The sequence below is a fragment of the Solanum verrucosum genome, unplaced genomic scaffold, assembly GCF_900185275.1.
Source record: "Solanum verrucosum unplaced genomic scaffold, falcon-dt-bn FXZP01000229.1, whole genome shotgun sequence".
NCBI lineage: Eukaryota > Viridiplantae > Streptophyta > Magnoliopsida > Solanales > Solanaceae > Solanum > Solanum verrucosum.
Window position 1 is genome coordinate 3,889,533 of NW_026020011.1, and position 12,340 is coordinate 3,901,872.

Sequence of the window (12,340 nt, forward strand, 5' to 3'; positions counted from 1 at the left end):
ATTTATATCATTTAGTAAATAAAGTCTTTGACTTAGAGTTTGGTTTCATAATTTTATTTCTGAATGTCTCAAACTCTCGGCTATTCTATGATGTGTGTGTGTTTGCTTTTGAGCAAGATGCAATCTGTCAATTTACTTGTATGGTTCTTTGGTTTGTCACCTTATTTTTAAGTGATTTTCAATGATTTTTTTTCTGTATCAAATCTTAAAAGTTGAACCGATAATCGAACCGATAAAGATCAATAACCGATAAATCAATGATTGATAAGTCAATATCTTAACAGTTCTATAATGGTTTAACATGTCTACAAATCGATAACTGATAATCAAATTGATAACAACCAATAACCAATAAACCAATAATCGATAAGCTATCTTGATGATTCTATAATGGTGTAACATGTTTACAAATCGATAGCCGATAAGTCAAACCGATAAATTTCAAAAACAAAATGAACCAACTAATACGCAACCATATTCACTGACCTATTCAATTCTGGAATCAAACCTGCTATTAATGTGGGTACCTATGTTTTTAAAGTGGGGTCCGCAACTAAAATTTAAGTAAAATGCACATTCAAACACAATTTTAAATTTCAAAAATTACAACTTTTGAATCCTCTGTTTTAATATTTGTAAAAATGTTTTTCACACATATTTTATATTGGTAAGTTATTTGGTGTAATTGATTGTTTTTATTTACTAAACATAATGGTCTGCCAGTTTGCTTAGATTCTGATTTTTGTGGTATTTTTCATAGTGGAGTTTTTGGTACATAAAGATGGTGTTCATTTTTATTTTATTTTTTAAAAACGTAGGGGCTGCACGAACGCAAGCCCCAGCTGCAACAAATTATGACGTAGGCTCGACCACTTGAGCCGACCTTAGGTAGGCACCCCTCCAATGTGCAATGGAGGTCACAAACCTAGGACATGGGTCTTATTGATCGCCCATTGTTCTACTTGATAGATCATTTGGATAACTCAAAAAATAACTTAATAGTGTTATTTATGAATTTTGTGGTACATATATTGAATAATTATTGGAGAGAACTCTTTAAATCAGGCTATATTATTTTAATACATTGAATTGACCAGGTTGATTAGTGAGATTGACTTCGAATATGTTTTGATCTAAGCTAGGTAGATATGTTGATTATGATATTGAAGGAGTAACATATGATGCAAACATAAAATATGACGGCTTAATTACTACTATTGCTTCCCAATTAGGTGTGGACACACCAATATTTCATTTAGAACTAAAATATGTCGTGAGTGGACCATCTCCACCAATGAAGATTCATAACGATATGGGATATTACAAGGAAATGGCCATGCAAACTACCAAACAATAACCGTAAGAATGGATTCAACGAAGGAAATTAAATACGAGAGGAGTAAAGTCACTTGTAGTAAATGTGGTACATCAGGGCATAACAAAAAGACTTGCCCAAATTTGCTTATCAGAATTAACATTGTTGTATTTCAATTATTATTGTTGATGTTTTCTTTCAACAATTCTAAATTTTTTAAAGACTGATAAATGCACTTTTATCTAATTTGGTTACTCTTGATTAGTTTATTTATATTATTGATGATTTAACATATCTTTGATATTCTCATGTTTGACATACAGACTTGGTATTGTCGTGTTTGTCATACAGTATTGTGTTCTTGGTGACTTAGATAAATGCAACATGTTCAAAAAATTTGTGTTGTAACTAATGAGTGAATGTTAGCGTAACATACAAAAAAAAATGTAGCACAATTGGTGTTCTTATTGTGAAATAACACAAATATTGATAAAAATTGAATTGAAAACATTACTTAGAGTAAATATTTTTTTTTGTTTGGAACCAAAATTAATACACATCATTAACGTAAATTTTTTGGTATAATTTTGAAGTAGTACTGAAAAATGTTAACAAAAATGGATGTAAATAATGGCTATCACGTACCGATTTGGTGTACTTGTGATGAAATATGCACAAGTATTGGTAATAAATGAGGGGTATATACTAGATGATATTCTGGTATAATATACCAGCTTGAAACATTGAATACACTTAAAACTAGTTAAAGTGAAAAGTTTGGTTTATATTAGATATCATTAACGTAAGAAATTATGTATAATAATGATAAAAATGTTAAAAAATAATGGTTGCACTATAAATACCCAACACATACACAATTGGTATAGTTGTGTAAACAAAAATAATAGTAAACATTGGAAAAATGAGGTAACAATGCCTCACAAGTCTCCAATTAAAAAAAAGGGACAAGTGGGGCCTCTTCATCTCTTCCTCAATTTAATTTAACTCTTAATTAATATATTGGACCAAATTAGTATTTTTAAAACTTAGGAGACTTTATTTTAAATTGTGAAGCATATTAAGAATGGAAAAAACCTTTAAACTTATTCAATTTTCTTTTTAAAACTGAAGTTACAGGGGAACGTTGGAATCCAAGAACGGGACTTTTTTTTTTCAAAAAAAATAATTTCTTCTTCATCTTCAAAATCATCAAATCTTCTTTGAGTTTGTTGTGTTTTTCTTTTCAATCAGTAGCTTCTAATACAAGGTAAATTTTCTTCTCTTTTCTATTTCAAAGGATAAGACTAGGGTTTAATAAAGAAGAAAATCATCATCATCTTGCTATTATATTTTTTTGTTTTTTTACATATATTTATTCCGTTTGAACTTGAAATTAACTCAAAAGAGCATTTTTGTTAAGTGTAAAAAATATTTTGTGTCCATTCTTCAGCTGGGTTTAGTGAATTCAATTTAGTTGTTTCAGCCAACAACTTAAGTAGTTGTTTGGACAACTACTGAAGTTGTTTATAGAAATAACTTTATATTTTTGTTAATACAGAAATTGTCCAACAACTTCCTGTAGTTGTCCGACGATTCAGAAGTTGTCCCAACAACTACTGCAGTTGTTAGACAATTGTGTTTAATTGTTGGTCAACTGATTAGTTGTAGGACAAATAATTTAATTATTGATCTATAATGTACCACTATTGCTCCTTTTTTGTTGATCCTATTCAGTTAATTTCTTACTATTTACTAACTTTTAACTATTTTAGTGTAGCTATAATGCTTCAATATAAGAGGAAGAGAACTGGAACATCTTCATCCAATCCAAATGCTAAATAAAATGCTGAGAGCTTAACTGCTGCTAGAAAAAGAGGTACCACAACACTTCAAAGTATCGGTGGACAACCATCTGGAGAAGAAAAAAGTGATCAAAGTAGCGACGATCAATCTAGTGAAATGGAAAAAAAAAGTAAGAATAACAGTGACCTATCAGGTGAAGAAAAAAGTGATGAAAATAGCAACAAAAATTCAAGTGAAGAAAAAAAGATGGTGAGAGTCATGGAGATGAATCAAGTAGAGAGGAACAAAGTGAAGAAAGTGAAAGTGAACAATCGAATGAAAAAGAAGAAGAAGGTATTGAATCCTCTCCAAATTATGTTTAAATCATTTTCAATGATAAGTATAAGTTTAAGACCCACTTGAGTGTGTCTGGGTCTTATGATTCAAGAATCAATGCGAGAGTTGGTTTTGGAGCTCAATTTGTTGAGTTTAGAAAGATTTTAATCGCACAAAAAATTGTAAATGATTTAAAAAAATCTTGTTTTGGTCACTTTTTGAAGTTGGATCAATCTGTAGCAGTACAACTTCCAATGAAGTTAGTACATGACCTTTGTCTTCGTCGTATATTTTCTGAAAAGAAAAAAGAGGTTTGAATTGATTATAATGGTTTGCCTCTTTGTTTTGGCATTAATGAATTCGCTATTATGACTGGACTTCGGTGTCATTCCCTACCTCCTCTAAGTCAACAATTAGCGAAAATTGGAAAAGAAGGTGAAATTTTGGTTGATCTGGTGGGTCAATCTGCAAATGTTGTTGTACTCATAAAAAAGATGAGTGACCCATGCTTAACCAAAAAGCAAAAGCTTGCTATTAGTATGGTTTGATTTTTGCATTGTGTATTGTGTTCAAAAAGTGCAGAAAAGAAGATAGAAACTCATTGGCTAAAGATGGCGTCCAAAAAAAGTGTGTTCAATTCATATCCATGGGGTTGAGTTAGCTTTGATCTTAACATTAGCTATCTTTTGAAAGAGCTAGATTCAACCAAATCTCAGTATAATCTTCATGGATGTCCGTGGGCGTTCGCCGTAAGTAATTAAATTGATGTTTTTATTTTATAATTTTTAGTTAAATTATTATTTGACTTTATTATCTATACTAAGCTATTTTTAATATTATATTGTAGGCTTGGGCGTTTGAAGCTATTCCGGCACTTCAAAGATTGGCCAAGGATTCTTCACCTGAAAAATCAATTTCAAGAATGATTAAATGGATGGCTGGAACACCTACTTACACGACAAATATTGATCCTATTTATCAGACAAAAGAACAAGTAATATTATATCTACATAATATTAGTAGTTGTGTTATGCAAAAGTTAAACAAATAGTGTAATTATTGGACAACTGAACTTGTTGTTCCGTCAACTATTCAAGTTGTCCAACAACAGTATAAGTTGTAAACATACAACTTAGCTATTATTGTACAACTAAATTAGTTATTTCAAAAATATTATATATCTACATAATATTAATTGTGTTATGCAATATTGAAGTACTACTGTAATTATAAGACAACTAAACTTGTTTCCACAACTACTTTAGTTGTCCAACAACAATAAAAGTGATTTCCACAATCACATATTACTGAAGTTGTAATTAGACAACTGATTCAGTTGTTTTTAATTTATGAATAACTTTTTTTTTTAAAATGCAGATGCAAAATCAGGTTGTTCATCCTTTTCTTTTTCCAACAAACATAGAGAAGGAACAAATTTATGTTCAAGATATTGAGTCATATGAAGATAGTTCGGATCCAAAAATTGATGCTTTAAAAGAAGAGTTGGCACTTGTAACAGCTATAAAATTGAATATAACTGTTGTTGAAGAAGGTCTTGAGATAACTGGTGGAGAGAATAGTGTTGCGAGAAATTATGGAGTTGAGAGAGACGATGATGGCCAGATTGCTTTAGATACTTGTAGATCTTTTGGTGGAGTAGGAAGAGATGAATCATATTTAGCTGATCTTGGTAGGGGAGAAGATACCCCTGGTGTGATAAAAACAACAAATGTGAATGCCTTCAATATTGATTGTTGCTGTAAATGTGAAACATGTTGTGATAAGTATGAAACTCTTTTGAATGAAGTAAAATCTTTGTCAACAAAGTTAGATGGGCAGCAATCAAAGAGGACTATATATCCGAGCTATGCAAGAAAATCTCCTTATACTCCTGCGTTAAAAAGAAGGTTGGCCATGAATTCCAAAACCAAAAATGCAATGAAGAGTAGATTGGAAGTGAATTTGTACAAACCTCTTGATGTGGAGAAAAGAGAGATCTTTAGTGTCTTCATTAGCAAAAAGGAAGAGGAAAGAAAAATGTATTTGAATGGTAGATTTAATTATCAGGACTTGGTGAGCATGACTGATCCATATTTTTTGTTCGAGTGCAAGGTAAATACTACTATATTTTTAATTTATACAATAATTTATTGATATTGAATTGACTCTCAACTTTATTTTGGAGGCATGTTGATGAGATCTTGTCCCTTATGCGCAAGAGACAGATTTGGTATCCCAAGCACTATGACCAAACAGATCTTATTTTAGATCTAAATTTCTACAACACCTTGTATGATCAGTACAACAACTTGAGAGAGAAGAGTTTAGTGGATGGTGCTCCACCAATGCATGAGGCACTCACATCGTTTGAGATGGACGGTGACATACTCAAGTACTGTAAGGGTGAAATGCCTTATCCATATGGCCGAAAGTGGAATGGAGCAAAAAGAATTTATACCGTGATGAACATAAAGAATACACACTTTATTGCACTTGATTTTTTTATGGAGAAGGGCTTGATTCAAGTTTATGATTGCAATATTCATATGTGTGATGAGTCGACTTTTCTTACATTGATTCAGCCCATTCTCGAATTGTGGCCCAAACTACTCAAGCAGAGCGGGATGTTCAATCATTTGTCTGAATTTTTTTTGAATGATGCATGGTCTATAAGCGTCTAAAGAATGTGCCAAGTAACAATTCTCGTGCGACATGTGGACCATATGCCTGTGTTTTTATTGATCACTTGCTTATTGGGATAGATATGAGCTGCCTTAACGACAATGAGGTGGATAATTTTAGGATGAAATATGTTGTTGCTGTGCTTGAGAAGGAATTAATTCCTTGAGAGAGTAGTTGTGTACAAAGTTGATTTTTGTACTTCATTGACAAAACATTTGGATCAATGAAATTATTGTGTTAGTTTTTGATGTAATTATTTCAGTATTTTGTGTTTTTGTTATCAACTACTTTAATTGTCTCTACAACTGCTTCAATCGTCCATGTAAGTGATTCAGTTGTTCGTACAACTGGTTCAATTGTTCGTACAACTGGTTCAATTGTTCCTACAACTACTTCAGTTGTTCGTACAACTGGTTCAATTGTTTCTACAACTAGTTTAGTTGTTCCTGCAACTGGTTTAGTTGTTCCTCCAATTCTTTAGTTGTTTTGCACAAAATTACGTAGTTTATACTTAATAATTCACAAAATAACTCGATCGATCTTTAATTTTTACTAAACGACTTAGTTTATACTTAATAATCCACAAAATAACTCGATCGATCTTTAATTTTTACTAAACGACTTAGTTTATACTTAATAATCCACAAAATAACTCGATTGATCTTTAATTTTTACTAAACGACTTAGTTTATACTTAATAATCCACAAAATAACTCGATCAATCATTATTTTTTACTAAACAACTTAGTTTATACTTAAGAATTTACAAAATAACTCTATTGATCTTTAATTTTTACTAAACGACTTAGTTTATACTTAATAATTCACAAAATAACTCGATCGATCTTCAATTATTGTTAAACGACTTAGTTTATACTTAATAATTCACAAAATAACTCGATCGATCTTCAATTATTGTTAAATTACTTAGTTTATACTTAATAATTCACAAAATAACTCGATTGATCTTTAATTTTTACTAAACGACTTAGTTTATACTAATAATTCACAAAATAACTTGATCGATCTTCAATTATTGTTAAACGACTTAGTTTATACTTAATATTTCACAAAATAACTCTATTGATCTTCAATATCAATGTGACGTAATCTTAATAATTATAAAAATTGTCCCAACAACTATTAGAGTTGTTAGACAACTATGCGAAGTTGTGGGACAACTATGAGAAGACGTTGGACAATTAAAAAGTTGTTGGAAAAACTAAAGCAATTGTTTAATAATGTGCAGTTAATTGAAAAACTTGACCCCTTCAACTATATCCGTTGTCCAACAACTTTTGAAGTTGTTGGTATACATCTAATAAAAATCTTAACTATATAATTGTTTGAACTAATCATAGCATCTGTAAATACATGTTATGCATACGATAATAACTCATGAAACTACACCATTACTTGTTCCTGCAACTTCATTTTATCTCGTAGGACATGAAGTTTTTTTGTGGCCAAATCTTTTACATAGAGAGCATTTATTTCTTTTCTTTGAAACCACTTCTCCTATAGTAGGTACTCGTTTCAACCGCTTCCTTCCCAGTTTAGTTTTCTTTTCAGGTGGAGGTATTACTCTCTCTAAAATTTCCAGAGGAAGATTCCAAAATTCTTCAGCTGGCACTGGATAGATTGGATCTGCATATGCAAGTATATATGACTCTACCTTATAATACGGAGAAGAGTACTCATAAATCATCTTGCCATATTCATCTCCAAATTTGTGTCTGAGCGCAACCATATCATGTTGACAGGGTATTTTATCCAAGTCAAACTCTCGACACGAACATATTTTACTTCGAAGATGGACCATTGCGATTCCATTGTCCGCGGTGACGCTGAAGGTGTCTTCATCAATTTGATGGACCAATAATTTATTTCCCAAATTCTTATTAGCCATTATTTTAGTTTCAGCTGAAGGAACGAAGGTGGTTTTTAGCTTGGCGTATGCCATTCTTCTCTCATGAAATTTTTTCGACCATCTCTTGCTTATATCATTGAACAAGGCAATAATGGAAAATTCTCTTGCTTCATTGAATATTGCATTAACAGACTCAACAATATTTGAGGTCAATACATTATATCTGAAATATAAAAATTCAAAAATGTCAAAAATTAAAATACAAACTATTGCTGATTTTTAATAACTATTGTAGTTTTGAAAATAACTGTTTTTAATGTCCCACAACTTCTGCAGCTGTTGAAACAACTATGAAAATTGTCCAACAACTATAATAATTGTTCCAACGATTATAATAATTGTCCCAACAACTACAATAATTGTTCGAACAACTATACTAATTATTCCAACAACTACAACAATTGTTAGAGACCTGCAATATTTATGTTTGAACTAGTAAGAAAGTTTACCTGTTTCCTGGAAAATATGCTCTACTCCATTTGTGAAACCCAACATTCTCAAGATAATCAGCGACCTCCGCATTGATAATTTGGATTTGTTCAAAATGGTGATGGAACACATCTCTTCGATATGTTTTTGTTGCATGGTAATAATGTCCAAGAAAAGCTCCACAATGAAAATTTTCACGGGCATTTTCACCAAGATGCCTCGTGCAACATCCATGGTATGCTTCAGAGTAAAATTTTGATAGTGTTTTTTCTATGCTTGGATGCCTATCAGAAATAATGCACAACTCTGAAGTATCAAGGACTATGTCCAACAATTTCTCAAAAAAGTACTCATATGCGGCATCACATTTCTTATCTACTACACAAAATGCAACAGGAAAAACATGATTTTCTGTATCCTGTGAGACAGCAGACAACAAAACTCCATCGTAACGACCTCTTAAGAATGTTCCATCAACGGCTAAAACTTTTCTCATATGCACAAACCCCCTAATCCAAGCTCCATAAGATGCAAAAAAATATTTGAACCTTCCCTTGTCATCAAGCTTTGACGATGTCTTGCTTCCTTCATTTATAGTCATAAGCATATGACGATAACCATCTAGAACTGCATAGTGCTCCGGTGTCCCTCTTATCATAGCCTTTGCTATCTCACTGCTTTTCCAACACTTCCAGTAACTAATCTTGCAGCCCAAATCTGCTTGCACTATATTTTTTATGTCTTTTGTGGAGGGACCTTTTCCATTCAAGTAATTAGGTTGTATGTATTCTGCAATGACATCTGCTGAGGCATGTGGATGATGACTTGTAAGGTGTTGTGTCCCACATGAGTGAATGTTGCGATACTTTGTAATTTCAAATCTATTACAACTTTTAAGTTTTGTAGCTCGCAACCACCAATCACAATTTTGATCTACACATCTAGCACAATACACATCTTTAGAACTCTTCGCAGATTTGAATCTTTGATCTTTCTTCACGGAAGCAAGCTTCAACAATTTAATTAATTCTTGCTTGTCCTTGAAAATTTTACCCTTATAAAAATTTGTGCCGTCATCATCTGTGTAGCGGCTACCTTGTGTTGATATCGAATGTAGTGAAACTTCCTCATTTATAGGAATATCCATTGTAATAGGATGCTCTTCATCATTTACAACTGAATTTGTAGTCTCTATAATCTTCTCAACCACAGATATCCTTAAAATTGGCCTATTTTGATCATCCAAAAAAAATCGCAAATCAAGATCGTTTCTTATCCTAGAAGGAGCTCATTTTTGCTTTTCAATAAAGCCAATCATGTAACTAATAGAGAGATCATTTTTATCACAATTTAATTCAAACCTAGAAACAATGATGTCAACTAATTCATCTTACATAACATTCTCGCTTATCTTTATCGGTACTGTCTCTCGGCCCTTCGAACGCTAAGTATAACGAGTAGGATTCTCCACCCATTCACCATGTAAATCAACTCCTATTATTATATGATCTTCCATAGAGGGAAACAATACCTGGAGACATCACAAGTAAGACATTCATCAAAGAATTGCAAAATTGCAAAAGAACATTGATTACTTGTTTTACATCTATTTAGTTACCTCACAACTATCAACAATTGGCATAAAAGTTTAGTAGCTTTGGAGACTGCTATAATTCTTCAATTATTTATTTCAACAATTAATACTTTTCCCACAATTATATTACTTGTCCTAAAAACTAATCCGTTGACCAACAACTGAACACAACTGTCAAACAACTGCAGTAGTTGTTGGGACAACTTCTATAATCGTCCGATAACTACAGACAGTTGTTGGACAACTTCTATAATCGTCTGATAGCTACAGACTGTTGTTAGACAATTTCTATATCTGACAGAGATGTTTATTTATTTCTACAAACAACTTCAGCAGTTGTTCAGACAACTACGAAAGTTGTTGGCTGAAATAATCAAATTAGATTTAATAAACCTAGCTGAAGAATGGACACAAAGTAATTTTTATACTTATCAATAATGCTCTTTTGAGTTAATTTCAAGATCAAACGGAACCAATGCAATGCAAAAAGTTCAAAAAATTTTGGTATCCATTTTTACAAAATTTTCTTGATAGATCTTCTCATAAACCACATATATGCTTACAAATTAAGAATGATGAGGATGAAGAAAAAGAAGAAGAAGGGAATTGAGAAGCATACTTCAGCCTCGTTGAAGACTTGGTAGTTGTCCTTCAGGCTCGTTGTTGAAGACGCTGCAGGTGAGAAAAAAGTACCGCCTTTTTTCTTCTCATATATTTTAGTGAAATTTTAGGTATTTTGAGGTAAAAAATATAGGGTAAAAGTGTAAAAGTTAAAAGTTGGGGGCTGTTGAGGAAAGATTTTTTTAATTTCATTAATATTAATTATATATTTGTCACTTCTACCTAATATTTAAAACTTGGAGGACTCCTACCTAATTAACAAACTACTTTGTCACTTTTAATACACTATCCCGTAAACATTGGTGTATATAGTGGCTGATATTCTGGTAATTTATACCTACATGAAAAAGTAAAAGATTCTGTTTTGAATGAAATGTTGGGATTACATGCCCACATCATACATCGAATCTTTTAACTACTACTTACGTTAAAACATGTAATAATGCTGGTATACAGTGTCTGACATGTTGGTATTATATACCAATCTCACACATAGTTATATTATATACCAAAAACACACATTTTTGATTTATAAATCAAACTCACAATAAGTTCTCACAAGAAATTAACCAACACAATGAACCAAATAAAGGTAGTTAAATTCCAAAATTAACACAATATCCAACAATGATATTCTGGTAATATATACCAACATGAAATATTGAATATGAAGAATATGGAGAGTTTAGACGTTTGGCAGTTGAAGGAAATTTCCTAGAAACTATAACTCACCTATGGCTACATCAACTTTATTGGTAACATAAAAAGTTATATAAAAAAAGGATCAAAATAAATATGATTCCAATAATAATCAAAGAAACCTGTAGATATGGAACTATAATAGGAGAGATAATATTGAAAAAATTTAATACCCTAATTATACTCCATATTAAATGCACGTTAATCAAAGAGCATGAGAGAGAGAAATCTGAAAAAATAAATAAACTTAAAAACGAAAATTAATTAATTAGTTATGTATGTAATTTAAAACTATGTTTGTAATTAAATAAAGTCTTAAGTAGTATACTTTTGTAATTTTCACTAAATAAATTAAAATACAACAAATGATAAAATGATTGAGAAGCTATATAATATAAATCGAGTAATTAGATAAATAAATAAGTGTGGACTGAATTTCGACATAGGTGGTTGGCAATGTCATCCGAAAATACATATACATAAATGTATTTTTTAACTTGGTTTCAACTAACATTTATATCCTTCAATTTTGGGTCGCGCAAGTATGTTTAAATTTGTATAAAATTGAACAAATAGACACACGTGTTCTATGTGGCATAATACATGTCAGACGTGAATTGCCATGTAGGACGCTTCATAAGACATGTGTCTCATTGTTCAACTTTATATAAATTTAAATATCTCCTTATACATGCCCAAAACTGAAAGACATAAATATAAGTTAAGACCAAATTAAATATCGTAACAATAGAGCTTTTGAACGGTTAAGTGTTTTAGAATAGCAACATACAATTATATTTGCATAGTCAATGAATCAGAAGCACGGACTCTATTTTGGAGAGGTTTAGCGCGTTTCACTCTATAAGAAATAATGATTAAACGAAATATAGAAGCTAGGACTTTAAAACATTTATCAATTTTGTTAAGTGTGTGCATAATGTTTCATATTGGT

General features: G+C 31.3%; 1 protein-coding gene and 1 non-coding gene across 2 annotated transcripts; both read right to left on the reverse strand.

The window, feature by feature from the left end:
* Positions 1-814: 814 nt before the first annotated feature.
* On the reverse strand, positions 815-973 carry LOC125820499 (U1 spliceosomal RNA). The gene has a single exon (XR_007442515.1). It is a non-coding gene; the product is annotated as a U1 spliceosomal RNA (small nuclear RNA).
* A 6,577-nt stretch (positions 974-7,550) lies between these two features.
* Positions 7,551-9,621, reverse strand: LOC125820346 (uncharacterized). Its single transcript, XM_049499783.1, has 2 exons — positions 8,495-9,621; positions 7,551-8,208 (listed from the first exon to the last, which is right to left on the reverse strand). Exons 1-2 carry the CDS (start codon positions 9,619-9,621, stop codon positions 7,551-7,553), a joined length of 1,785 nt encoding a protein of 594 aa, XP_049355740.1.
* Between the last annotated feature and the right edge of the window lie 2,719 nt (positions 9,622-12,340).